The sequence below is a fragment of the Kryptolebias marmoratus genome, linkage group LG5 (genome assembly GCF_001649575.2).
Source record: "Kryptolebias marmoratus isolate JLee-2015 linkage group LG5, ASM164957v2, whole genome shotgun sequence".
NCBI lineage: Eukaryota > Metazoa > Chordata > Actinopteri > Cyprinodontiformes > Rivulidae > Kryptolebias > Kryptolebias marmoratus.
The window spans coordinates 14,119,044-14,147,019 of record NC_051434.1 but is presented as its reverse complement, the minus strand read 5'-3'; the positions used below and the strand labels follow the sequence as shown (position 1 = coordinate 14,147,019).

The 27,976-nt window shown below is 40.5% G+C and overlaps 2 protein-coding genes and 1 long non-coding RNA gene across 7 annotated transcripts in view; 2 read left to right on the top strand and 1 right to left on the bottom strand.

Annotated features, from left to right (window-relative positions):
- LOC119617021 overlaps positions 1-4,951 on the top strand; it is a 41,472-nt gene extending 36,521 nt beyond the window's left edge. The window contains exon 4 of the long non-coding RNA XR_005233171.1: positions 77-4,951. This is a non-coding gene — a long non-coding RNA (uncharacterized LOC119617021). The remainder of the gene's footprint in view (positions 1-76) is intronic.
- Positions 4,952-10,113: 5,162 nt separating this feature from the next.
- Positions 10,114-22,811, bottom strand: trappc3 (trafficking protein particle complex 3). Of its 4 annotated transcripts, none has more exons than XM_025007741.2 (6): positions 22,637-22,811; positions 21,123-21,220; positions 13,388-13,487; positions 12,168-12,350; positions 10,961-10,996; positions 10,474-10,614 (listed from the first exon to the last, which is right to left on the bottom strand). In XM_025007741.2, exons 1-5 carry the CDS (start codon positions 22,676-22,678, stop codon positions 10,976-10,978), a joined length of 444 nt encoding a protein of 147 aa, XP_024863509.1. In that variant the 5' UTR covers positions 22,679-22,811; the 3' UTR covers positions 10,474-10,614; positions 10,961-10,975. The 4 variants fall into 4 exon arrangements, 3 of the variants coding, with proteins under 3 accessions (XP_037831594.1, XP_017277334.1, XP_024863509.1); XR_001808709.3 differs by having other exon boundaries at positions 10,476-10,614; positions 10,920-10,996; XM_037975666.1 differs by having other exon boundaries at positions 10,114-10,996.
- A 444-nt stretch (positions 22,812-23,255) lies between these two features.
- smap2 (small ArfGAP2) overlaps positions 23,256-27,976 on the top strand; it is a 16,783-nt gene continuing 12,062 nt past the window's right edge. The window contains exon 1 of one of the 2 annotated variants that reach the window (XM_017421793.3): positions 23,256-23,679. In XM_017421793.3, coding sequence (XP_017277282.1) covers positions 23,577-23,679 — 103 coding nt within the window. In that variant the 5' untranslated portion in view covers positions 23,256-23,576. The remainder of the gene's footprint in view (positions 23,680-27,976) is intronic. The other variant, XM_017421801.3, reaches the window with a different exon arrangement.

Here is a 27,976-nt window from a genome sequence, read left to right as displayed (position 1 = left end):
TGGGAAATCAGCCTACATATACCCCATATGCTACCCTGCTGACATCACACCCACACAACTTTTTCTCTGTCCTCAGGTTGTGGTCTCATGTGGAAGTAGCATTCTGTGGTTTCTTCAGGCTGAGCTCGACCAAAACCTCAGGAGTCAAGGCTCAGCCATCAGGAGCTTGCCAGCCAGCTCCCTGCCAGGCCTGGCTCCAGGAAGGTGCCTGATTTCCTTGTTCCAAAAAAGGTAACCTGTTTGTTGTGGCTTTGCTTCATGAATGTCTTCAAATGGTCTGACCCTTCCCTTGAGACCAATATACCATAGAACCTTAGACAACACAGCTCCCAGGATCATAGGGATACTCAAACTCCTTCATTACATTAAGCTGCCGATATCTCAGAGGTGTCCCGCTGGGTTAGGAAAAGGTCTCTGCTGCCTCAAGGAAGAACTTAAATATATTGGTATCTTGTCCACAAGGGATTTTAGGAGGGGATCAGAGGCAAGAACATGGATCTATCAGCAGTAATGAGGGTGCAGCTCATCTTAACTCACTAGAAAGTTTTTAAATCCTTTCTGAATGGGGAACACCTTGGGACACCCTGGAAGAAACAGGATAGTGTTCTGAGAGAGGGGTGTCTAGGTTTCCCTCCTGGACTTTGGATCAATTTGAAAAGGACCGTTTAATAAGAATTTCCTTTGCTGTGGGTAAACAGGAACTTTTGTATTTTTGATACCCTTGCACTAACACGTTCTTGGTCTTCTACTGCCAGAAAATAAAACTACCTAAAAGGAAATGTCATCACATTTACTGTAGCTGATGCATGTCCTCGTTCTTTCTCACAGCATCGTTTATTTGCACTTATTCATGTCTGCCAAGGAATTGGTAAAACAGAGATGGAGGAAGAGAAGAAACACAAGGAAAAACAGGATCTGGACGTTGGACATTTCCCTCACTCTTCAAGTTCTGTTCTTGTCTTCCAGATCACATCTCTGAGGACATCCAGGTCTCGTTCACTTAGCTTCACTGGCTTTTATGTTCATTTAAAATGTCTCCATGGCGCTGCTGGTTGCAAAAGAAACCAAATGTGGTGGTCTGAAAACAAATTATTTTCGAGGATTATGTTTCACTTCAGAATCTGTCCAACTTTATCACATTTTTCTATTTGAAAGTAAGCAGTGTTATATTAACTAAGTGAGGGGAATGCTTACAGTCGGAGGGCCAGAGTTCAACCTTTGCAAGAAGCTTGGAAATAATCGAACAAAAAGCGGTCCAGCTTTTGAGAATTTTCTCCCTCTGCACTTCCTGTGGAACAGCACGCCATGAGTGTTTTACTGGGCCCAATTTATAACACGCACCACTGAACCCAACCTGTCCAGCTTAAACAGAAAATGTTCATGAATCCCACAGAGAGAGCTTTCAGCACCTCCACAATGAATAAGCAAAGTATACACAAAGGGAGGCACACAGGTGAAGCCTAAGCACACATGTACAAGTGTTCAGGGATAAATTATCAGAAGCATGTATGCCCACAGAGGTAAAAATATTAGATCCTCAAGGCCATAAAAACTAAGTACTTTTGGCACAGTGCTCACATACTAGATGACAAGAGTGAGGAAATGGGAAATTTGAACATTCAGCTACATGTGTTTGGCACATACATTGTTATTTGAGAATACATTCTCAAGATACATCTAAAATATAATGCGTTGTGTTTGAGAGATAATAAATTCATGCAGGTATGAACATCTGCTTGCTTTCATACAAAATTAAGTCTTTTAGTATTTTAAAAACATCCTCTGTTGTGCAGCTGCTAAACCTCAGATGTCATGGTTCCCGAAACTATACATTTTACAACTTTGTGCACCACAGATGACAGAACATTTACGGTCAGGTTGAGATGAGGATAGTTCCTGCTGGGCTCAATATACTGTATGAGCAAAATGTCATTCACAGGTAATATTTTAATCAGCAACGTCTAATATTTTCCATTATAAATCAGTTAGGGGGCATACTACAAGCAAATTGGATTGCCCAGTAAATACAGCCCACTGTAAAACATTTTAAAACCTTTTTTTAAGGATTTACAAGGTTGAACTGAAATTGGTGGGAATAGTCTTTTTCAGCCTTTCAAGTCTACACCATGGTAACAATAAACTGTTTTTGAAAACTTAACATTTGGGCAAACACATCACCGGAAACATCACTGAAACTGGAAGAGACCTGCTGAAATAATACCACGAGTCTGAACAATATTACAATTTTATCATAATTCACAAAAAAATGTTAAAAATACAGCTTAGGTATTTAAAGTGGGGTGCTGTGGAGTAGTTATCAGCAGTCAGTATATTACCTGCAGCAGACTGCAGTCAGTCCCCTCAGGGTGGGCAATCTTAATACCCTTAGACTTTGATGTAACTGTGTAATGCAAATGTGACAGAGGTGAAAAAGAAAGGATGATTTTCAAATATTTGAAGTCTAGTTAAAATGGTTGAGTTTGAAGAATTAATGCGACCGCCACAATCATTTTGTTTTTTCCCCAGGACTTGTTATTAACATGCCAAGTTGTAAGGCCTCATTGCATGAACTGCAATAACACTCTTATGATTAGAGTTGTTTTAAACAATCCCCTTTGGTCTTGGCCTCACGGTGACTAGCTGTTAACTCGACTCTAGTAAAAACGTTTTTCTGAATATATGGGGCAACTCTGAGGGCTGTCTGGTACAGGTAAGATACTGACTGCTGAAAACATCTCCACAGAAGTCCACATCAGACATTAAAATTATTATTTTAAACAGCTGAGAAGTGATGATGACGACATAGAAATGTTTGCCAATTGGCTATAAATGAAAGATTGACAAGTACTGCCTCCTTCAGAGCCGTCTTTCGTCAAATAACAATAAAATTAAATACTACCAAAATGTATATTTCAATGGCTTTCCATACCAAAATTAAATGTCATTAAAATTTCCTGATTTAGAGAAAAGCGCTTTATGTTAGGAATAAGAAGCACTGTATGAATGAATGTATAAATAGGTGTGTTTGACTTATGGGGTTAAAGGTTTTGACTAGCCAACAAAGGAGCTTTATAAATTCTTATACCAGTTTTGCCATATAATGTCTCACTCAAGGTGCATGTCAGCCTCATTTAGCAGTTTGGCAGCTTGAGGTGTTACATTGGAAAGCCATGCATGAAGATTTGAAATGCCTGTAGCCTGCTTTAACAGGACATCCAGAACCCGTGCAGTCACACCGCCTCTGTGAGAGAGGTGCTTCAAGTGGGCGGATAATGAACGACCTGCTGAAGACATAAAGCCTCGGAGCTGGTGTTCAGATTTATGCCTGATATTAGCTCGGATATCATGCTTTACAAGTTAGATAAATGGCCTGCTTGGGAGACATGTATCATTTGAAACACACCGCTCCAATCACTCCATGATTTGTGTTTTGTCACCCCAAGGTTTTAATATGACACACACAAGCATACACACACATGGTCAGTTCATGCTTGTCAGCGGTGAAAAGTGATATCCAGTCAAATGCAGCTGCTCTGCAGCCTTAAGGTGATGGGAGGCCTAGTTTGATTCAACTCCAGGGTAAATCAGAACTTTCACATTCCTTCTGTTCAATTAGAATTAATATATTTGTTACTGCCTGGGAGACTGAAATAAACACGTGCTTACATGTGTGAAGCAAGAGGGAAAAGCTTTGGAATTATAAAGTGAAGTGGAGTTTGTCCTTAGGGTCAATCTGCAAAATATACATAACACATTTATTTATTTATTTTTTACTCACTGTTTATGTACTCTATTCTCTTGTGAGATGATTCCAAGCTGGAAAGTTCTGTCGGTGTTGCATAAATTCCAGCTTGAGCAAAGAAAGAAGGGGATGGGAGGTGGGGATGGGATGGGATGGGGAACAAAAAAAAAACAAGGCAAAAAGTTTAAAAGCATTGTGGGAAAATTAGGGACAGTAATAAAAAGGGTTTTGAATGGGTAAAACCTGTATCATGAGGAAAGGCTAAAACCTCCTCTTCATCAGATCCTGGAAAGGAGAAAAGAACAAAAGAGCAAGAGGAAATTGGAAGCAGAGTGACTGCAGCTTAGCAGCTCCCATCCAAAAAGCCCGAAAGAAAGAGAGGAAGAGAAAACAAAACAATGCATTAAACTAGTCGACATCTTACGGGCTCCTACTGAAACCCTCGTGGAACCAAAAGAGATCCAGACCAGTGTCACCCCAACATGTTCTCCATGTCATCTGATGCTTTTATCTTTAAAGGGATCTTTTAAAGTGTGGTCTTGTGCAGAGGAACAAATAAATATCGCACCTGTTGCAGATAGTCTGTAAACATCTAGGAAAAGAGGAGACCAGTTGTGGAGTTCTGGTGGAGAATGTTGTCTCATTCTTGTCTGATGTAGGATGCTAGCCATTCAGCAGTCCTGGGTCTTCTTTGTCAATTGTTGTTTTGTTTTTTTTTCATGATGCATCAAATGTTTTCAATTGGTGAGAGGTCTGGACTGCAGACGGGCCAGTTCAGCACCCAGACTCTTCTACTACAAAGCCATGCTGTTGTAGTGGATACAGGATGCGGTTTGGTATTGTCTTCTAAAATATGCAAGACCTCCGCTGAAAGAAACGTTGTTTGGATGGGACCGTATGGGGTGGGAGCATTAACGGTGCCTTCCTAGCTGTCTAAGCTGCCGAAACCACTATGGGGGCACTAATGCACCCCCATACCATCAGTGTGGCAGATTTTTTTTAACTGTGCACTGCTAACAGGCCAGATGTTCTCTCTCCTCTTTAGTACAAAGGAACTGATTAGTTGCAAAATGCTCAACCAGATGTTTCTTATTCATAACACTTAACTGTACAGCTTTCTGTTACCCATCTCCTGCCTCTGTAGAAATTCTTAGTTTTAAAATTGATGTTAACTGTGTTTCATTGTTAATAAAATATGAGTTTATGAAATTTGCAAATCATTGCATTCTGTTTTCATTTACATTTTACACAATGACCCAACTTTTTTGAATCTTGGGTTGTTGTTAAATAACCTTATAAAGCTACAATTAAAGCAATGCAAAATAAACTGTCTTTCACATGGATTGCTATAAGATTTTGGATGTTAGAGTTGGTAAAAGACAACAGAAATCCACTTTGGACTTGGCTACATTTGGACTAGCCATCAGCTTGTCAATCCGGTCAGGAATAAAAATCAATTTCTCCAAATTGAGGTGGTTCAAAAAGCTATCCAAAGCAGGTAAGATATTAAATGTTCATAAAACCCTACTTCAAAAGATCTCAAATTTCCCCTTCAAAGTGTTTTGGTAGGTGTTCCGCTCATCCTGCAAACTCTCCTGATGACCCAAACATAACTTTCTCACTCTCCACCAGATGTATGACCCATTGCTAAAAGGTAGAGTGAAGCACGACTTATTAGATTTATAGGAAGTGCTCAACTGATTGCAAGTGAATGATGATTCATCATCCAAATGGCTTGCAGATGGTGCGACAGAATACCAAATAAACTCGTAATTATGTCTCAAAACCACATCCACATCTGTTTACTGAGGTGTTTATGCGCATAAATCTGAGAAAACATCCCTTCAAACTGCAAAAATCATACAGTGTGTGTTTAAGTAGACAAGTGCAAGCCCCATGGATTACAGAGCTACAGCTCTTGTGTTTATGGGAGCATATTTTTAGGTGTACACTGTGGGCTGATTTAACATTTGTTAAATTAGCCAACTGCTGCTTCTCAGCCTGGGAATATATCAGTTGTTCGCTGACTCATTTCATTCTCCTCACAGGGCGTGCTGTGCATCCGCTGACCAAATGCAATACATACACTGTAAAATTCTGTGGAAGTCCTGCGCGAGTGAATCAGCCTTCAGCTTAGCGAAGAAAGATCGGACACTTCAGATGCAGAGCAATTGCTTTCCCTGATTCAGGGAGTTGCTAGCTTCTGCGCCTCAATTATTAATCAGATGTAGATGTGTATCCCATGATTACTTTGTGATAGTTTAATTAAAATCTGTTCAGTGGTTTATGAAGTATTTGTTTCTAACAGACAAGCAGGGTTGACTATGACAGTTAATGCCCAGGTTTGAAGCAAAGATGTTTGCGCTATGTGTTGCACTCAAAGTGTGTTTTACAGACAACTCTCATCTACTAACACCCCAGATTTTAGCTCAGTACCTCTAAGATTGGCTGAGTTGTAGCCATTTTTGTGTTTTCTAAGGTCAGTTGGCTGTGGTGGCCACCTTGATTTGAGTAGAGTCCAAACAGTAATCAGTTATAGAGGTCAATCCAGGGAATTTATTCAGAAAGTCTTATAAAGAAATGTGCAGTGGTTTAGAAAATATGTTGCCAACAGACAGATGAAGGCAGTTCCATTAGTTAATGGCAGAGTTTTAAGCACAAATCTTATGCAAATTGTTAGCACTCAGAATATAAATTGGTGGTTAATCTCAGCTACTACAGCACCAAATTTTAGCTCAATATCCATAAAATTGACCAAGTTAGAGCGATTTTTGTGTTTGCTCAGGTCACTTAGCCTTAGCAGCCTTCTTGAGTCAAGTTGACTCCAAAAGGTAATCAGCTGTAAATGTTAACCTAATGATTACTTTCTGAAAATTTTATTAAAATCAATTCTGTGATTCATGAAACAATTTGCACACAAAATACAGAAAAACACACACACACAAAAACATAATCGCTCCACGATAAAATGGGATGACTGATCGATACATTGAGAAAGTCTGGGGAATATGGAACGAGTGAGTAACAGTGGGTGAAAATGAATGAAGTGGAAGTAGAAGAAAGGGATGTGTTATTCAATAAGCACAGGTCAGTGCTCCGCTGTGTGCTGGGCTCTGCTGTCACAGCGTGCCTTTCACCATTTGTTTTCCATAAACACCACATGGAAACATTTATCTGGCTTAAAGCAGATCAGCGCATGCTGTCTCGGCCTTTTTAAACATTTGCTACTTGTTTTCCAGGTTTGTCCTAATAAAGTTTTCTGAAAAGCATAGGCAGCTGCAATAAGTATTATTAATAAAATGACATATTTGATAAGTAAGACTCAAAAAACTGAACAAACACTTTTATTTAAATTAAAGGCCTGTCATTCCTTGAAGGACGGTATCAATCCCGCCACCTTTCATGCCAGAATTTTAGACGAAAATTATCCTATGGTGAGAAATAACAAAGCTGTGTTGTTAATAACTCTCAGCTCCTACCACATGAAATTGTAGCTCATTATCTGTTAAATTAACTGAATTACAGCCATTTTTGTGTTGGCTAATGTCGATTAGCTGTGGTGGCCATCTTGAATTGGATTGATTCCAAAAGTTAATCAGTACCAGATGTGCACCACACAATTCATTTCTGAAAGTTTCATTCAAATATTTCCAGTGGTTCATAACATATTTTGCTAACAGACAGACAGGGTTGACTCCAACATTTGATGCTTAAGTTTTAAGCAAAGTTTTGCATAATGTGTAGCACTTGGAGTACGTGTTGTGAATGATGCTTAGTTACAACTGCACCAGATTTTAGCTTAATATCTTTAAAACTGACTAAATTATAGCCATTTTTTTGTGTTTTCTAAGGTAAGTTAACTGCAGTGGCCATTTTAGTTGTGATTGGCTTGAAAACATAATCAGTTGTAGATGTATATCACATGATTATTTTGTGAAAGTTTCATTGAAAACCATCCTGTGGTTAATGACATATTTTGCTAACAGACAGAGAAAGTTGACTCTAATAGTGAATGCCAGAGTTTTAAATCCAGATCTTGCACAATCAGTTAGCACACGGGGTATAAGTTGGGGATCAGTCTCAGCTACAAAGACACCAAATCTTTGCCCAATATATGTAAAATTGACTGAGTTAGAGCCATTTTTGTGTTTGCTAATATCACTTTGCTGTGGTGGCCATCTTGAACCGCGTTGCCTCCAGAAGTTAATCAGTTGTAGATGCCAATTCAGCGATTTCTTTCTGAAAGTTTCATGACAGCGCGTTCAGCGATTGTTGAGATATCTTGCTAAAATGAACGCAGACACGGACACGGGCGAAAAGATTATCGCTCTGCATTTGCCTTCAGCGGCAGGATGGGAAAATTCCCAGAGTGAGTATAATTGACTATGAGGGTTAGAAAGAAACCGATTTAAAAGATAAAATAGTTCCTCACAGCTCAACAAGTCTTAAGTGTCTTAAAAACAACTTTATTTTCCTCCAAGTGTTTTCATTCTGTAACATCTGCAGTCTTGCGAAAGGGAATAGAATTCCCATCTGTCCACATTATTAGAGGTGAAGTCATATTGATTTTTTTTTTTTGAGTTTTCGTACTTTCTGGTTTAATGAGTAAAACTGTGAGACCCATCAACGCGACACTCTCGCTTGCAAAAACAACCCCCGCCATTTTGTGTGTTTGCACGAGGGCCTTCCAGCGTGCATTAACACCTATTTGTGAGTGCGGAGGCGGCGATAAATCCGTCCTCCGCGCACAGCGTGCGTATTTGTCTACGCATTTTTCACGTTCCCGCGAGCACATTTGTGGAAGGGACGCGAATGTTCACAAGCCTTCGAGCTCAGCTGTCCATCCATCCCGTAGGTAGACAGCTTGAAGCCTGCCAAATAACTTATGTCAGGTTAAAAAAAAAGGAGAGATTTAAAATATTTCTGCATAGGTTTCAATCCAGCATACACATCCCAGGCCTATTGGTTTGCACATGTAATGTGTTGAGCGCTTGTCTAACGGTACACTGGAGTTTACAGCTCGCTGTTGGCCTTCGTGGTGCTTCCACTTCCTGCTGACAGAAAGCAGAGACAGTACTCGAAAATCCCACCCCAAGACGCCGTGATGTCATTGCCCTTCTAATCTCGATTCAAATCAGAGCTAAGACTGAGATCATCTAATGCCGAAGAGACGGAGCTGGGATCTCCTGCAGCTCAGAGCATGTGCTGGATGGACGACCTTCAGCCGCGGCCACATCGAACTTTGGCTCGGTGTCGGCAAAACTGACCGAGTAATACAGCCTCGTCGATTAGCTGCGGTGACCATCTTGAACTATGTCGACCCCGAAAGCTGCAAACGTACATCTAATGATTACTGTCTACAAGTTTCATTCCTTCATTCCAATTTTTCCAGCTTTTCATGAAATGTTTTGATAAAAAAAAAAAAAAACTAACACAGGCAAAAACATGATCGTTCGCCTTCGCCTTTCAGCGGCAGGCAATAAAAAAAAGGTTTAAGTTTTCTGGCCCCATCATCTGATCCTCTCACACATAATTGGAAATCACTTCTCCAGCAGTATCCAGCTTTCGCCTGAAGAGCCAAATGCACGTCACTTTCCGGCCCTCCGGTTGGGACTGCCGGGAGGGAAACGTAGACGGTGACCTCTGGTGGCCACGTGGAGCACTCGGCACCGGCTTCCTGCTCAAGCTGTAAAAGCAGACGCGACCGATAGCAGCTATAAAAGAGGATGTGCAGAAACTAGAGGTTTTTCCAGCAGCTAATAGCTGACAGACTCCCCCCACCCCCCCGAAAAGGAAATCCCTATCTGACAATCTCATCCTCTAAGTGCTTCGAGTGGACTCGTGAGTTTGGCGCTGGTGTTATTCTTCGGCGCACAATAACACACACACCCCGAAGAGACAAAGAATAAGAACAACATGGCTAATGCGCTCATGATATTCAGACCAGGCCTGTTTTTTGTTTTTTTACTTTCTAAAGCGGGGGCAGGAATGATTTGTGTATGCGCGCGTGTGTGAATGGCCGCCTGTGTTTTGGATTATTGACGAGGTGTGCATTAGGTCTCGCGGGGGAAGCTCTGCTTGTTACTTCTGGATGATGTAAAGCCATTCACAGGTGTTACAACCACAACTGAGTACTTGTGAGTCCCTCCCACACACGCACACGCACACAGATTACTTGTGTGTTTTGTACAAGCATTAATGAGCATTACGTCTGGTATTGTTTGCCTTTGCGGGAGCGGCTGGAATATCTAAAGCAGAACTAACAAAAAAGGACAGAGTACAGCGCATGTTTTAGAGACTGGTGTAAACTATTCCAGGTCCCTCCGGTCGGCTTCTTCAAAGTTTCGCAAACACATAAGAAAAGCATCACATCACATTTGTGGATTTTACTTGAGATAACACAAATTACCGAGCCAGACAACTGGCAGCGATACAGTTTCTCGAAAAAAAAAAAAAACCATAAAAAAGACTAAACATAAACAGATAAAACCATTTTTTCTTCTCAGAACATAACTGGGGTGAAAGCTTTGATTTTAATAAATGATGAGTAGTGACAAATTTGAAAACATATAGTTTCAACAAGCTTCAACTTCTGGGTTCCAGTCAGACGTCTAGGATTCTTAATATGCGGTCCGTAGTTCATGCACAAACTCTCAAACATTAAGCTACAAGGAAGCGAAGTGTCCTTTAGTTGTTCCCTGTATAAATTAGTCGTCTCTTTTAAGACACATGAAGGAAAATCTTTAGTTCCGTCACTCCTCTCCGGCCGGGAGGTTTTCTTCGATCCTCTTAATGAACTTCATGCGGATTTCCGTGACGTTGTCCCCTCTAAGAGTGTCCTGGGCAAACTTCACGTCCACCGCCATCTGGACCTAAATCAGATTCACATTTCTGAGCACAAATCCAAACACTGGCAGAAGAATGTGTCTTTGTTTTTACTTATAGTGGTGCTAGAGAGGTTATTACCTCTTCAGGGTTTTCAATAGCTCTGATTAAATGTACTGTAATCCCCTGGAAAGGATCGATAAAGTAATCTAATCTAAATATCATGTGTGAGAAATGTAGGAGAACCTCAGGGCTCAGCAGTCATTGCCCTTTGTTTTGCTCCATCAATGTGATTGCCAATGAGCTACTTGCCTTACATTAAATGAGATCAACTGAAGTGTCCATTTCTTACAGACATGACTTTCAGATGCTGTTCATCTGTTGTAGTTTCACCTATTGATCTGCCCCTCAATCATCCACCGTCAGGAACTAAATGTGAACAGAAAATGAGTGAAAAAACGGAGCCAAAGGCCCCCCCCCCCAAAAAAAATAATACCTTTGAAAGACCTTCAGAAAGCCCGTGAATATACGACTCAAAATGATTTTGAAAGATTACAAAGCAGACCTTAATGGGAAGACTTTATCTGTATCTATGGTGACACTATTACAGTTTGGTTGCTGAGGAATTTCACCTTGATAAACAAGGATAAACAAAGCTGAAATATTCATGTTTGGTCCATTTTTTATAATTTCATAGACTGTTTTTAGAAACTACTGTGTTTTGCTCTATTGTGGCATACCGCATTTTTCGGTCTATTAGGCGCACTTAAAAGCCTTCAGTTTTCTCAAAAAACAGCAGTGCGTCTTATAATCTGGAGCACTTTGTATATGTAAGAAGTCGTGATGTTTTAGTACGACTTTGGTAAACTACAAAGCCGTGGCTCTGAATATGGACCATTCACTGACAGTGCGCCTTATAATCCAGTGCGCCCTAAAGTGCGGAAAATACGGTAATTTTCCTGTAATGTTAAATCATTTTACACAATTTCAATTTGTTCTTCATACAGCTTTCCTTTAATTGTTTTGTTTAGTCCCCAAACGCTAAATCTTTCAAAGCCAACTTCTGTTCTTTCTAAATGTGCGATATAAATAAAAGTGACTTTGCTTGATCTAGGCGGAGAGCGACCCGAAGCAAACAAACTGTTTTTACCAAAGAGCTACGTTCATGTTTTTAAAATGGACCGGGTCAAAACCCTGACTTTAATCTAGTAGAAAAGGTGGGGGAGGAAATGAAGCGAGCAGCTGATGTGAGGAAACCCACCAACATTTCAGAGTTTGAAGTCTTCTGTAAGGGGGGGGGGATGGGTTTAAAATCCTTCGAGCGGAAATGCAAAACATTTACCAGAAACATTTAGCTGCAAATACTATCTAAACACACACTAAACCCAAAAGTTAATACATTTTCCTCACTTAGAAACACCTAATGCACAATTTACCTCAATAAATGAGCCAGTTTATTTACTTTTTGTTTACCTGGGCTGGGTTTTCAAATGTATTTTAGGAGATACAGCAGTTTTCTCATCATCTACAAGCTTCACTTTTCTCCAGTCTTTCCCTAATAAAAGAAATTTTAAAAAATCAACCCATTTCTGAAAGTTACCATCTCCAGGGCTCCTCTGAGGACTCCACACAGCAGGTTGGAGTAGATGAGGGTGTTGTGGTTATCTGGCAGCTCCACAAAGTCAGCCAGCGGGTTATTCTCTAAAATAAGGGAGAACTCGTCTCCTGCTGGACTCCAGTTGGTCACGCTGGGGGTGATTCCCAGGTACATCTTAAAGGCAACCTGACGGACCACAGCGCCGTCCAGGGAGAGAAAACAGAACAGAAAACGTTTATCACTTCGCTTTTTAAAGCAGCAAAATTTCCCGAACTTCTACAATTAGCTAAATGTATTTTTAATTACTGTTAAGCCCAATAAAAACACTGTTGTCCAGCCATTTACCACCTGCAGCTAATTACATGAACCCTTTTCTCGCAGTTTTTAACAAAGAAAAAACAACGATTGTCAAACTTTAGATCCAAGCTGAGTCAGAGAAATTGTCCCAAAACTAAGAAGGTGTTGTAGTTGCAACTTGAGTACCTGGTGTCCAAAGAGGAATGAACTGTGAGTTTAAAAAAGAGATTTACATTCCTCTTCAAATGGGATAAAAAGTCTCTGAAGAAAGGGGAAGGTTGAACCTTCAACAAGTCTCGCCTGTCTTTGTTGCCAAATAAATCTGCTGTAATCCCAAAGATCATTAAGACAAATTAAGGACCAAACATAAAGCCTTTCAGAGGAATGAGCTTCGGTTTACGGTTTGGGGTTTTGTCACTGAATCATTCTTTGATTCAGTTGAGTTCAGCATTACGTCAAAGAACGTGTGACTACGATGTGAAGTCCATTGTTCAAAAGTTGCCAATTCACTAACAATTGCCTCGGAATGATACTAAAAAATAAGGGTGGAGGGATTTGGAAAGTCTTAGCCAAACACAATACTGTGACTCCACTGAAGTGAGGCTTTAATTGCGTAGTACACGCAGGAAAGTAAAACTTAAACACCTGCAGTGGAAAGAACGGTGCGTGAACGAGCAGTCTGAATGTCCCGAACATGAAAAATCAGCGTCTAAGGCCGTGATGTATTCAGCTTTCATTTATGAAAACAAAGCATCACTCCTACTGCTCTTCCACACCGATATTTGTTTTATTTTTTTGGAAAGTTTTGATGTCTCTAATCTGAATTTTCCGCCCCTCCCACCCTCCTCTCTCTGCCTTTTCCCCCCTCTCGATCTCGGGAGACGTCCACGGTCACGCTCTGATTGCTCCGAGACCTTTCCAGTTACCTTGGCGATGACGTCGGCCGTTTCTCGGAAATCCTGACACCTGCCGATGGTGGAGCGTGCCAAGAAGTCCTCGATCAGACGCACCCCGATGTTATAACCCCTAAGTAAGGGAGGAACGCAGACAAAGAAACGGGCAGGTGAAACTCAACTTTCAGACCAGAGGACGGATCCTAAACCCTCGAGACATTTTTCATTTGTACATTTGTGGCTCGCATCTAATAACATCTTTGATTGAAGACTTAAAATATCTGATCTGAGCTGAAGTTTAAAACCCAACTGATTCATCCTGATCTGGCCTTTCTCCAAACAGCTGGATGGAAAACAGCACAGAGGGCAGTCCGGATTTAGACCCCATTAGATTGGAGTCCTTCAGACTCCAAAAATTAAAAAGAAAAACATAAATACTGTAAGTTCATTATTATATATAATAATCTTCCTCTCTGTAGAGAGATGGACTCCAAATAGGTTGGAAATGACCTTTGACCCTTCCCAGACTGATGAGCAGCAACAGCTGCTTCTCTAAGGTCATTGCTGATGTCTTTCCATCTTGGCATTGTGTTAACACACACCTGTCTGCTCCATTTTGTTTTAGTTATTGTTTTTACATTTGAGCTTAGATTTGACTCATTTTAGAGATTAAAATCTTTCTTATGTTCTGACACATAAAACCTTTTATTTTCATGACTGTAAACATGAGCTAAAAACAAAATGCAGCATTTTTTACTGTTTAACTTTTGTTTACCGGTTTGTTTGGGACAGATGTGCAGGAGATCCACTCAGAAACTTAACGGACATAATAAAAACAATTAGACTGTCCAGCTGGGTTTAGAACAGAGTCGCTGAGCAAACGTCTCTCCCACTAAAGTAAAGCTCATTGAACACACAAAGAAACATCACTTCTACTATTTACCATGTAAGGATGAAGAAAAACTGCACATAGATCTAATGTCAGCACCACAAGTCATCACATTTACTGCTGTCAGCAAAGGAAACAAAGAAAGTAAAGAAGATGAGATCTTTTTCTTTTGAGATGTTTGTGTTTGTTCTTTATACATAAAGTGTGTGTGTCTGGGGGGGTATTACTGGTCCTTCAGCTGAGCAGATGCACTTTCCTGGACCTTGTTTATAATCAGACCATTTCTGTTCTTTTACCCCAACAGGATCAGTATTTAATTAAAGTTGATTATTTGAGCTGTTTGTAATCTGAGATATGAAATAAAACAGATTTTTTTTTTTAGTACTTCAATGATCTATGTCTCAGTTCTGTCTTGGAAAACTGTTCTTCTTTCATTTTGCTTTTATTATTATTCTATTTTTTACATTAATTTTATTTTTTTTTACTGTATTCGTGGGCTTGCTTTGTCTATTAGTAAAATATCTTGTGAACCACTGGACGTGTTTTAAGAAAAAAAAAGCTCAAAGTGATCATTAGATGTATATCTACAACACACATGTCAAACTCAAGGCCCGTGGGCCAGATCCGGCCCTTGGTAACATTTCATCCGTCCCCCAAGATAACATTTAAATTTCATTAGATCTGACCTTCCAGTTTCCTCATTTGGCTTAAAAAACTGAGCCTATTTAGTGAAGTCTTCTTGTTACTTTGAAGACAAGAAAATTATGGTTTTAATTTCTCAATAACCTTTATTTTGACATAAAACAAAGAACATCAAAGGAGACCGATCAAACTCTTGATAAACTTGCAGCCAATAAAACATGTCTGGTGTCTGACTTTAAAGAGCATCAGAGTAACAGTGAAACAAAAGAAGAATTCAGAAAAAAGGCAGCATACGTTAAAATAAACTCAAAATTAAATGTTAGCAGCTGAATGTTCAGATTCTTGTTGATGGCTCTTTTTTATCTTTTTTAATGGAGAAAAAAATCATTTAAAACCTGAGTGAGGCAGAAGACTTGAATGCTAATGATGTCTCTTTAGGTTTGATTTATTTGTCTTTGTTTATTCAAACATGTTTGCTCTAAATTCTTTATAATATGTAACTGGGAAAAGGTAATTCATATTTCTATATGAATAAAATGACATATAACATCTAAAAATCATGGTTATTTTTTTTATTAAATATTGATCAAAACTGGCCCTTGGCGAGGACCAGCTTTTTAATTTTGCCCCCTGGTGTCCCTGACTTTGACACTCCTGATCTCCAAGGTTTGTTGTAGGAGAGCAAGCACTGTCAGTGTCATCTTCTGTCCACCAGAGGGCGATGAAGTCTTCGTGTTGAACCACAGAGTCGAGTGAGCCGCTCTGTCACAGCTTCATGTCAGTTTGTGGTTTGGCTCTCTGGTCCATGTAGGAGAAGAGACAAACTACAGGGAGAGTTTCTTAAAGGATGCAGAGCAAAAGTTTGCAACTCTGTGTGTCCCGAACAGATAAAGTGATGATTGAAGGTTTAGGGTTGTGTGAGGGAATCTGTCAGCTCATGGAGGCTCAGGAGAAGAGACACCACAGAGCTCTGGTGTGAAAAGTTGTTGTGTGACTCCTGTGTCTCTTTCCTGTCCTCTCTAACTCCAGCCTGTCGAAGCAGATGGCCCCTGGTCCTGGTCCTGGTCTTGGTCCTGGTCTTGGTCCTGGTCCTGGTCCTGGTCCTGGTCCTGGTCCTGGTCCTGGTTCTGGCCCTGCTGGAGGTTTCTTCCTGTTAAAAGGGAGTTTTTTTCTTTCCACTGTCTCCAATCTGCTGCTCAGGATGGGAGACTGTGAATAAATGTGTTATCTTTGTTTAGTTCAACACAAAGATAACACACACTAAAAAAAAAAAAAAAAAAAACTTGTATGTTGGGTAAGAAGATGCAAACCCACACATACAAATACAACAAAAAAAGAAAAAAACAGGAGGGGTTTTCACTGTAACCTCCATCCTGTCATCAAAGTGAACAAAATAAATACAAAAATATAAAAGGATCTATTTTCTCATATAATTCTGAGATTGATTAAATGAGAAAAAACAAAATAAAAAATAAAAGTAAAGCGTGTTGAAGAGCGCTGAAAGATCCTGAGATGTTTCAGTGTCGATGTTTTCAGTTCTCCTGTTCACCCAATCAGTGAGGAGCAGGAGAACGGTTTGTTTTGTTGTTGTCAGAAATAAATGAGTTATCTTTGTTCATCACAAAGATAAAAACAGATACTTCAAAAGAAAATTTGACACCCATGTATGTTGGGGAAGAAAAAAAAATAATGTGTAAAAAAAATTACACATTTAAAAGAAAAAAAACAGGAGGGGGGTTTTCACTGTAACCTCCACCCTGTTATTAAATTGAAAAAAAAAAAAAGATAAAATGATGTATTTTCAGAGTCTCTGGTGTTGGACTCCTGATCTTTGCTCATTCTGTCTGACGGTTCTTTGACTGGAAGAACCAGAAGAACGATTTGTTTTGTTGTTGTCAGAAATAAATGAGTTATCTTTGTTCAGTTCATCACAAAGATAAACATTTACTTCAAAATAAAATGTAAAACTTGTGTTTGTTTGGGAAGGTGTATAAAAAATAATATATAAAAAATATATATAAAAATAAATATAAAAAATATATAAAAATATATATAAAATAAATATAAAAAATATATAAAAATAAATATAAAAATAAATATAAAAATAAATATAAAAACGTAAAAAAAAATATAAAAAACAAAAAATATAAAAAACAAATACAAAACTAAAAAGCAGGAGGGGTTTTACTTTAACCTCCATCCTGCCATGAAATAAAATAAAAAAATAAAATGGATCAATTTTCTGAGTCTATTGTGGGGCTCCTGATTTGAACTCGTTCTTTTTGACGGTTCTTTGATTTGAAGATCCCGGAGAACGATTTGTTCTCTGTCTTTTCTCTTGGCGTTTGTAATTTTTCTGTGAATTACTTTTTCTGGATCTTCTGCGCTTCTGCTTGCGCCTCTGACTTTGAGCGCCCAACCTGTCCCTCTGTCCGTTCTTCTCTTCGGTACAGGGAGGTGAAATCTTGCTTTGATGCGAGGTGTTTCTGCTCGCACCCTGACTCAGAATTCTTTGACTGGAAAGAGCCTGATGTCTGACGGTTCTCCTGCCGTGTCTTGGCTGGGATGGGTGGCTGTCCCATCTTGCACCATGAACACATGCGTGGCAGTGAGAGCAAACACTTTGCTGTCTGGGTTGGAATGATCTCTTGAAGTTAGGTCCATTATATCTTGTCTGGTTTTCGTCTCTGACACGTTGATACCTGGGATGCCGCCTCACATTTCCATGCTGGGTGAACCTCTCTTCTTGAGTTGAACCCCAGTTTCTCTGACGTCGGGGAAGTCTGTCGGGGAGCTCTTTCTTGAGTTTTTTTCCTCTACCCTCGTTCCTCACGCCTTGCACACTCGAATCAGCCTTATGTCCAAACTTCTTTGACCATCTTTCTTTACGCAGTTCCCAAACGCCTGTGGGATACCGGTGTGGCAAAGACGGCTGATTTCTGGGAGGACGGCGAATGATCAATTTTTTTCTAGCCTCAGGTTCATCAGTAGACTCCATTCTTTGGCCTTTTCCTTCTTCTTCAACCTCTGTCATCTTTCTAAAACGCGCCAGAACTTTCGATCGTTGCTCCTTCCGTCTTGCCCACAAACCTGTCGAGTCCTTGCTGTGACTTTTCTGACGTAGGGCAGAAATGACTTTTCTGCTGAACACATTCTGCTGTGTTTCAGTGGGCTGATCCATAACCATGGGAACTTCTTTCACAGAGCCACACTCTTTTTGTGTTTCTCTAAAAGAGACTCCTCTGAAACGTGCAAGAGTCTCAAACCTACGCTGTTTTCTTTCAGCCCCCACTCCAGAATAATCCATCCTTGACAAGGAGGGAGTCAAATCGGTGGTGCTTCCCAATTTGAATCCAACCAATGGATAGATGCCATCTTCCAAGTTGGAACTCCCTCTGAATTGGGCCAACCACTCAAACCTGCGCTTTTTTCGCAGGTCCCAGGGGCCGGGGGACTCCTTACTGCGAAGGAAATTACGGCTTTTGAACCAGCTCGAAAATTTCCCTTCGCCTTTCACATTTTGCTGCAGGCCTTGGGCTTTGAACCTGCCAGACTTGAAGATGGTGCTTGTAGGTGTTACTTTCATAATAAAACTCTGTGCTTCCATGGCTTTCAATGTAAAACGAACTTTCTACGATCAGTGAACTGGAGTGAACTGTGCTCTAACTTTTAGAGGACTGAACTGAGTCGAAGATTATAGGATCTTTAAAAGGTCTGTGTGATGTCATCAAGATATGATGTCACAAAGGAATTTAGTGACTCTGATGTTGCTTAGCAATAGAACTAAATTAGGCTCCGCCCTTCCGACAGGAGCCTAATTCACTGACTCTGATGTTGCCTAGCAACAGTGGTGAATTTGCAGGTTCTAAATGCTCCCCTGGTTCCAATCATCAATCATGTGACCTTCTAATGACCCGGTCATTTAAAGAAGGTGTTAAATCAAGGAAACGTCTCAAACAAGCAGGACAGGAACTGGACACCAGACTTAGACCATTATGGGTTTAGAGGGCTGCCGTGAACACTCGTCACATTTGATGATTTCCACCATGATAACATGCCGACATTAATACTTTCAGTCAACATAACTTTTTCTGAAATGATCTTTAAGTTTCTAAAAAGCATTCATACTACCATCATCCTGTTTCTATTCATTATTGTCGCTTTTTGGTTCTTCTGTACATTTTTCAGCATCTAACTCGCTCCGCCTTTTTAGTGCTCTTTGAACCATTCAACAAAATGTTCAGTTTATTAAAGACAATCCTGCTTTGACTTTAACTTTTGAACCCTTTATACTCTTTAAGATGTTTAGCTTTTATATACATATATATATATATATATATATATATATATATATATATATATATATATATATATATATATATATATATATATATATAAACTCTCATCTTGCCCTATTTGTTCCACATGAGGGGTTCCACTTTTACTTCAAGTTCAGGTCCTCTGCCAGAGGCCTGGGAGCTTCAGGGTTCTGCTCAGTATCTTAGCCGTTCCTAGGACTGTGTTCTTCTGGACAGAGATCTCTGAGGTTGTTCCTGGGGTCTGTTGGAGCCACTCTTCCAGTTTGGGGGTTACAGCCCCGAGTGCTCCGATGACCTCTGGTACCACTAAGGCCTTGATTCTCCACAACTTCTATATTTCCTCTTTCAGCCCTTGGTATTTCTCCAGATTTCCATGATCCTTCTTCCTGATGTTACAGTCTCTTGGGATTGCTACATCTATCACCACTGCTGTCTTCTGGATCTTATCTATCACCACAATGTCTGTCAGTCTGGATCTGGAAGTCCCAGTGTGGAGAAAATGGCAGAAATCTTTATCCAGGCTAGGCGAACAGAGAGTCAAACGAGGGACTGCTTTATATCACTTTTCAAGCTTATAAAACTCTTTCTCCAAAACAACACAGCTGTGTGAAAGAATGCTACACTATATGAAACTTCTACATTTGTGCATGACGCTGTTTTTTTTAGTTTGTTGCTGTTTTCTCAACTTAATATCTATTTAAAACACACCAACTATAACATGACCTTGTGCTCTCACATGTGATTTAGCATATAATTATTGGTAAACAATAAGGTTTTTTTTTTACAGTGTTACATACAGTGTTTATCCTTCTTGGTATTCTATTTGGTCGTACAAGCTGTAGTTTAATTGGATTTTTGTGATGAAGATTAGAGAGTTTCTGCTCTTTCTTACAACTTATTACAATTTTTGGAGTCTGAAAGACATTTATTTTGAAAAATGACCAGATTTTCTCCACTAAATCCGTATATGACTTACTCTGAATGCGTGTCAAAACGATTATCTAGGTCACGTGATACGTTACCGCTAAAAACAAACCCACAAGAAACAAAATGAGTAAAAAACAAACGTTTCTGGAAGCCCTAGATGGGACTGTCTCATTACTGAGAAACAGGCTCAGGGCTCCCACTGATTCAGAGTTATAGTGAGTTGTATTCTTCATGCACTTTATATTTGTGGTGTCTCTTATTTTAAAGGGCATGTTTAAACATTGCCATATTGACTAGAGAACATCAGGGGGAGGAGAGGATGTGATTCATGTTGATAACGCAATACCAGGACGCAGCTAACAAAGCTGCGAGGACATGTTGGATTTACGTTTATTATGTTTTAAAAAATACCCCCATTTTCATGCCGGTCGAATCATTTTATTTTATTGTTTTTATCCGCCACACCTTTAAAGGCTGGTCGGTGAAAATACTGTCTGATAATGAACCGTTCCGTGGAGCTAAAAAGGTTGGGGACCGCTGCTATAAAGTTCATGATTGTGAGTTACTGCGCCTATTTTTATCTCGCTGAATATATTAAAGTAAGATATTTTTTATCTCTGACAAACTGTAAAAATCCTTTAGGAATAGTTTACTTGTTTTGCCTTTTGTAATGTTCTAGTCTAATCAAGACTCTGAGGGATGTGCTGAACAAACAAAGCCACCCCATAAAGAGTTCAAGAACCAGCTGCTGGTGACTTATTGGAGGAAGGAAGGCAGGTTTTTATAATGTTTTGACTAAACTGGTACGGTATATTCTGTGTTAAATACAGTGCTGCATCTTCTCATCCAGTACATACAGAATGTGTATTAGCAGCGATAAAACTGTATTTGTTTCTCCACAATATCTTTGATAAAAAAATTTTTAAAAAAAACTGAAATCATTTTCAAACCATAGGTGGGTTTGATGATGGCTAATGAAAAGTGTACTTACATCTTGTCCAGCTGTTTGTTGACTTCCTCGTCGTTCTCATAGTCCTTACAAAGCTGGGTGACCAGAGCTCCATAGGTCAATGTGAACAGCTCAGAGTTCTAAAACAAAAACAAAACGTGATGTCCATTAATCATTTACTGCTCTCAAGTCACGATTTATCTACGAATACCATTGAGCTGATAGACAATAATAAAAATGTATATATAATTCCACAAAAAAGGGATATTTTAATCTTAATTGATCAAATCTGTAAATGGGATTTAGTGTTTTAAAAGGATAAATAACATTTGTTTTCTGTGTCAGGAAGTCAGTTTAGGGATAGCTCCTGGTGCTGAAAGGAAATGCAACCACAACACTAACAAAGTTTGAATGAAAATTAGCACTTTATAAACACTACACAAACATGTCATTTACATATATTATACATTCAATATTATTTTTAGCACAATGGTAAATGTATTGTACTTATATAGCGCCTTTCTAGACAACCAGGCCACTTAAAGCACTTTACAACACAATCTGCCCCCACATACCCATCCACAAACATTCATACAGCGCTCTACTGAATCTCTACAAAAGCTAATGCCAATAAATCATTCTGTAGAGTCTAATGGGTGCTTTAAATCACATGCATGCACTGATGGGACACACATGAGTGTATGAATGGGGTTCAGTGTCTTTCGCAGGGACACTTTGATGGCATACTGGTGGAATTGAACCTCCAGCTATCTCATTGGAGGGCAACTGCTCTAATCACTGAGCCACAGCCGCCCCCAATCCAGTTTCCTAACTCCAGCTGTAAGACCATAATGCTATTATTTCACAAGATCTGAACTTTTAAGCCCTGGCTTTGATTGCTGCACTATTAAAACTCACATAAATGTTCTGGTGTTACAGTAATCGTTTGTTGTTGTCAAATACTTTAGGAGTTTTACTTACACTGCCATGCATGTTTGAGCAAAATTGTTTTCATCATTTACTGTAACTGTTACCAAGACCTCCCCTCAAAATTAGAGATAGTGACAATTGCTGATGGCTCTGTGACTGTATATTTACACCACTATGGCAGATTCTGATACAATTAGTGTACAGCACTACAAACTCACTATAGTTTTTGATAGTTTGTTGTCCCATAATCTGAAAGATTGCAAACTTCACAAATCTAAAATAGAATCATGTTGCTAAATGAAATATACTGCCAAGATATATGTACACAATTTATAAATAGGCTATACGTTCCTATGTTATGACTGCAGCCATGACAGCGTCTTTTAGCTTGTGTGCTGTAACGAAGTGCTATTAATCTCAGATTAATAAATAGGACAAGTATATAACAGGTCCAAATGTCTTTCAAACATTCGGCTCACACTTGCTGAATAACAACACACGATTGTCAAACAGCCTAGGCGAAGAAAAGAGGTAGTTGGTGGAAAAGTAAAGTCGGTTCTAGGGTTAGCATTCTGCTAGTTAGCTAGCTCGGTCGCTGTTAGTCGCGCGGGCCCGATGTCGCCTACCATCTTCTTGCTGTCTGTTGTTCGGTTGGACTGCCGAGACATTGTGGAAAGAGATACAGGCTTGCACAGGTGGTAATCCGAGATTAATCCTTTATTTATTTGATTCCTGCCAAACAGTTATTTCCGTAATCACCAGCTCGGCCACTCGCTTCCAGTTTTATAAAGTTAGCCCAAGTAAAACCGAAACATCCGGTTTAGCTTCAGAATAAAATAAAGACATGGGGGCAAATGGTAAAGAAGGAGAACGATTTATGTATAAATGTGAGTTCATACTGAAGTTTAACAATTTCTTGTGTATATAAAATTTTGTTTTTATCTAAATCTTGCATAGGTTGCAGTTTAAGGCCAGAAAAACGCACTGTGTACTTTACTTTGAAGGGACGTGCGTTTTACAATAACGCGTCGCGGAAATTTGATTTTACTTCCTGTTTGTGGTTTGTACGTGTGTGCCCTCGTGCCTCCTGGAGGAAAACCAGTCATTTAGTCTCAAAAGTAGTGGTCTTAACTGGCCACACGGTGGCAGCACAGGCGCGTGCGCTTGCAATGAGGAGACGCTTGAGGACCCACGGCAGTGCGTGATAGGTTACAGATGTGCTTAAAGTCGCGTCTTGGAAATCACGTGGTTGCCTTCTTGCGAGCTTGCTTTCTGATTGGGGTACCTCGGGAGGAAAAAAAAGCCGCACGCCGGTTGGCTGATGAGGCTTCTCGTCCCATCGTGGTACACTGAACTCACTGGGCTCCACAACGAAGAGGAGGAACAAGAGGAGGAACCGAGCGCATCGCCTCTTCCACGCTCGCTCGCTCGCTCGCGCCGCTCTCATCTGAGGGGTTAAGTGAGGAGAGCTGTTTTGAGAAGAAGAGCCACACCGGCGCGGACTGCAGAAGGAGGAAGGAGGAAAGAGGAGGAAGGAGGAGGAGGGGGGCTTTTACTAGCGTAGCGATGACGGGCAAATCCGTGAAAGACGTTGACAGATACCAGGCGGTCCTCAACTCGCTGCTGGCGCTGGAGGAGAACAAATACTGTGCCGACTGCGAATCTAAAGGTGGGTGATTGCCTACAAATGAATCATGACTCGAGCTCCTCTTGATCTTTTTTTTTTCTTACTACGCTGGGAAATGCGGCATTTCGTGCGTCGGCCCTCGACCAAATTGCGCTGCGCTGTGGCGCAAGAGACGGGGCCACATCCTCCACGAGAAAGGCAGACAGATCTGGCATGGAGTTACATCATGCCCAATTACCTCGAGGGAGATGATGCTGGATAGGCATTTCAATAGGTGCACATCATTCACAAGTGGTCTAAGCATGAGATATATATGAAAAACCAAAACAAATCCCCTTCCAAAAGAGATGTTTTGTTGTTCCCCTAATTGTGAGAAAGTGCGGCAGGAGCTGTAGAAACACCTGTGCTGACTGTGAATCACCCTGAACAGATTGTTCCTGCAGGATGAGAAGCCTCGCTGACATTTCACTGACACTGTCCCACGCTGGTCCTGGAAGGTTGCTCCTCTCAGATTACATCAGTGGCTGGAATGATGTTCTTGTTTTAATAAATACTGCTGAATCCCCATAACCTCGTTAGGTTGTGTGTACCTCTTGACCCCCGGAGTGTGTGTGTGTGTGTGTGTAACCTCAAAGAGGCCTTGAACTATCAGCTGTTTGCTGAACCTGCTTTGCCATGCCGGTGGGTAAACAGTGCTGTTTTAACTGCAAACACACTAAATGATTGGGCAAACCGACAACTATTTATCTCAAACTTTTAACTTCATGTTTTAGTTTTAGGTTGAGCTCACGAGAAGCCAATAGAGGTGCCTAATTGATTGTCAAATAAAAATACTATGTCTTGTTTTTATTTATTCAGTGGTTTGTGGTTGAAACACACCTTGGGGTTATTAAGGAAAGCCTAATGAATGGCATCACTGCACTTGTGCCTCTGATAAGTTGTGAACAATCATTGTTTTACCTGTTGAAGGCAGCTCTTTGACTGACCTCAGTTTGGAGAAAGAGAGTTTAATTCTGACTGGATCGACGAGCCAACAGTTAGTCAGAGTGAGATTGCTGCTGTCTTAAATTTTTACTTTACCGTATTTTTCACATTTTAAGGCACGCTGGATTATAAAATGCATTGCCTATGAATGGTCCGTTTTCAAACTTTTGTCATATATAAAGCACACCAGACTATAAGGCGCACCCTTGTGCACAATTTTTTTTTAACTTTGCGCGCCGCGCTCCATTCAAAGTGGACGATTTCGGTGCTGTAGCGGAGCTGGTTCGCCTGTACCAGCATTTATATGATCCCTCTATTAGAGATCACGAAGATAATCAAACGGTTCATAAATCACGGAAGAATACTGCACCGACGTCAGCGTCAAGTATAAACGCCTAAAGCGCTTGTTCAGGTCCGCTCACCATCCGTGGTGCCCTGTGAGACTATAACTGAGCCTTAATGCTGCAAGCGGTGCAGCTTTGTAGTTTACCAAAGTTGTACTAAAACATTACGACTTCTTACATATATAAGGCGCTCCGGATTATAAGGCGCACTGTGGTTTTTTGAGACAATTGAAGGCTTTTAAGTGTGCCTTATAGTCCAAAAAATACGGTACATCGCAACAATACGGCTAGCAGTAGCACTTCCTGTGCAGCCTGGGGCAGTTCCAGCAGGAATGCCTGCTAGGCTGACCATGTAGTATGAAATTGAGAAAGACGGCTTTTTAGTTTCCTAGTTGGAGTAATTTTAAAGTGGCAACAATCCACTTTGGTATTGGCTTGACTCAGACTAGCTGTCAGTTAAACTCCAAACGGAGGCTGTTCAAAGAGCTATCTACGACAGGTAAGATATTAACTGTTCAAAACCCTTTTTACGGAACCCCACTTCTAAAGAACATCTGAACTCTCCTTAAGTGTTTGGACTGATCGATTCCTACCATAACATTTCACAGAGGCTTCATCATATGCACATGTAAAAACACAATGTTTTGCCAGGGTTGATCATTTAAAACCGTACAGAAGCTGTAGACGCTCACACTCCCAGCCCTGACATCTTTTTTTTTTTACAAGCCTTCATACGCATCCTGATCAGTAAGACTTTACGAGCTCTGCCTTCAAAGATGCTAATGCATAACATGGTGGAACAAATAGTCAATTACTTTAATAATAGATGAGTCCAGGCTTGATGTAGATGTAAAAGAAGCATTAAAGCGCCTCTCCTTTGTTTTTTTGAGAGAGAACTCAATTCTATCACGGCTGCCACTCCCAGCTCACTTCTATCAGAAAACCTAACAAACAAAAATATTCAACCCGCCACTCGTTCCTAAACGACTTCGTTAACCAGCCCCATGAAGGCGTGGCTACAAGGGAGGGTTTGCCCGCTGCGGCTTTACATTCAGACGTTTCAGCTCCCGACCCTCCTGGTTGTGCTTTTCTTAGTGACCGATTGTTTCTCACGACGAGCCGAACTCGTGTTCAGTCTTCTCTTTGTTGTAGCCTAACGAGCCAAGTCGTTCCCCCGATTCACCGCTAATTGAATTAGCGTTTAACTCGTCTTAATGAGAAGCATAATCTGATGTGAAATCCTTATCTGCTGCGGTTATTGTACCTGAAATGCAGCATATGAATTACTACGTAGAGTAAAACATCATCAGTGACTAATAAGTTGTTAATTTTATGGAGTTTGAGTGGTTTCCTCTTTTGTAAATGCTAAGCAACAGTTTCAACCCTGTATTTAGTCATGAATGAATCATTTGACCCCGTTAACGTAGAGATCAATGTTAGCCACTTTGGAGTTGCTCTGCTTATAGGATTTTCTGTATTTTGGCTTCGTTTTTTATGTAAAAACAAAAAACCCCAGATACGACGAAGTAGACAATGGCAGAGTTTGATATGGCATCTGATCCTTAAAGATTTAGTTGGAATTAAATCAACCTTTTTTATAAACCCTGAAGTGCTCAATACAAGGATTTTGTTTGCCTTTAAATCAGCCCTTTTAATAAAACCAACAAATGGCAAATAATTCAGGTCTTTTTAAGGTTTGGAAACTTTAAGAGTAATTATCATCTTACCTGTTGTAGACAGCTCTTTAAACTACCCCAGCAGCCCACTTTGAGCTTGGCTCGGCTCGGACTAGCTGTGAGCTCATCAATCTGGTCCGAAAAGCAACTTTTAATTTCTCCAACGTGAGGTCTTTCAAAGAGCTAACTGTTTGTAATCTTTCTTCAAAAGAGCTGAACTGCCCCTTTAATGCAAAGTCAGGTTTTATTATTTATTTTAAGACTTGTTCGCAGTAAAAAATAAAATTAAAAAAAGGTGTTTTTGATAAATAATATATATTACCATACTGATTTAAGCAAACGGGGAAAAAAGGAGGGCTAAATGTGTTTCCTTTCTGCCTAGGTGTTAAATTCTAAGCCGCTGTTTTTATTTTTCTCGCGCGTTTGAATCTGTGTTCATTAGGCACGCTTGTGTGCTCTCGCCTGCTCACGGTTCGCAGTAAACTCGCGTAATGAGATCAGATTAAAAAGAAGCACAAACAAGCGAGGACGCAAACGCCTTGATCAGTTTTACTCGTTTCCTCCCGGATTTCTTTCGTTCCACCTTTATTATGTAACCGTGCGCTGGTTTACGGGTCCAAGCTGGCTGAAAGGTCACGCCTTAAAGTCTTATTTTATCCCTCTTTCATCAGTCGTGCTAATGAATGATTGCAGACCATCTTTACATGTTAATTGTAGGAGTACGTTTCCCCAACAGACATACGCGTTAACGCAGAACGCTTCGAGGGCGTTTGATTCTTCGCCCTTTCCCCCCTCCCTCAAGTCAGGCTTTCAGCCATGTGGCTCGTTATGACGTTTGTTCTAATCCCGTTTGCTCTCGTATCAGGCGCTGGACACAGTCCTCCCTCGCGGGTGAGGATTGTAGAGGACGTGGCGAGCTGCATCGGGGCCGTAATGTGTTTATGCGAAAACACGAAACGGCGCAGACTGAGAGAAGTCTGCCCGTGCAGACGCCGAAGCCACAAGAGCTTTTTAATATAGCTGATGCAGTTGAGCTGCTGTGATTCACAACTTCCTGTTCTTTTTTTTTTTACCGTCGTTCCTACTGTACACACTTCATACTGCCAGGAAATAATGAAACCCAGTGGGGGAGGGGGGCAGGTGCACATTCGAGTCAACACTTCTAACTGTGGCTACAGTCTCAGGAGGCCGTGTGCAGGTTAGTGTAAGTGTTTTAGCCCAGGGCCTCATTTATTGTGTCCATTGTGCCCGTGTTTGCGCACGCACTCGACCCACGTTGCCGTGGAGATATCACCTGGCTATGTCGTGCCTTCCCCCCCCCCCCCCCCCCCCCCC

Excerpts from the sequence above, each read along its gene's own strand:
- trappc3 (XM_017421845.3), bottom strand. The coding sequence starts at position 22,678 with ATGTCTCGGCAGTCCAACCGAACAACAGACAGCAAGAAGATG. Across the intron at positions 13,488-21,122 it reads AACAAACAGCTGGACAAGAT|GGGTTATAACATCGGGGTGC; the intron begins GTAAGTACACTT and ends TCCCTTACTTAG. Across the intron at positions 12,351-13,387 it reads CGGCCGACGTCATCGCCAAG|GTTGCCTTTAAGATGTACCT; the intron begins GTAACTGGAAAG and ends GTGGTCCGTCAG.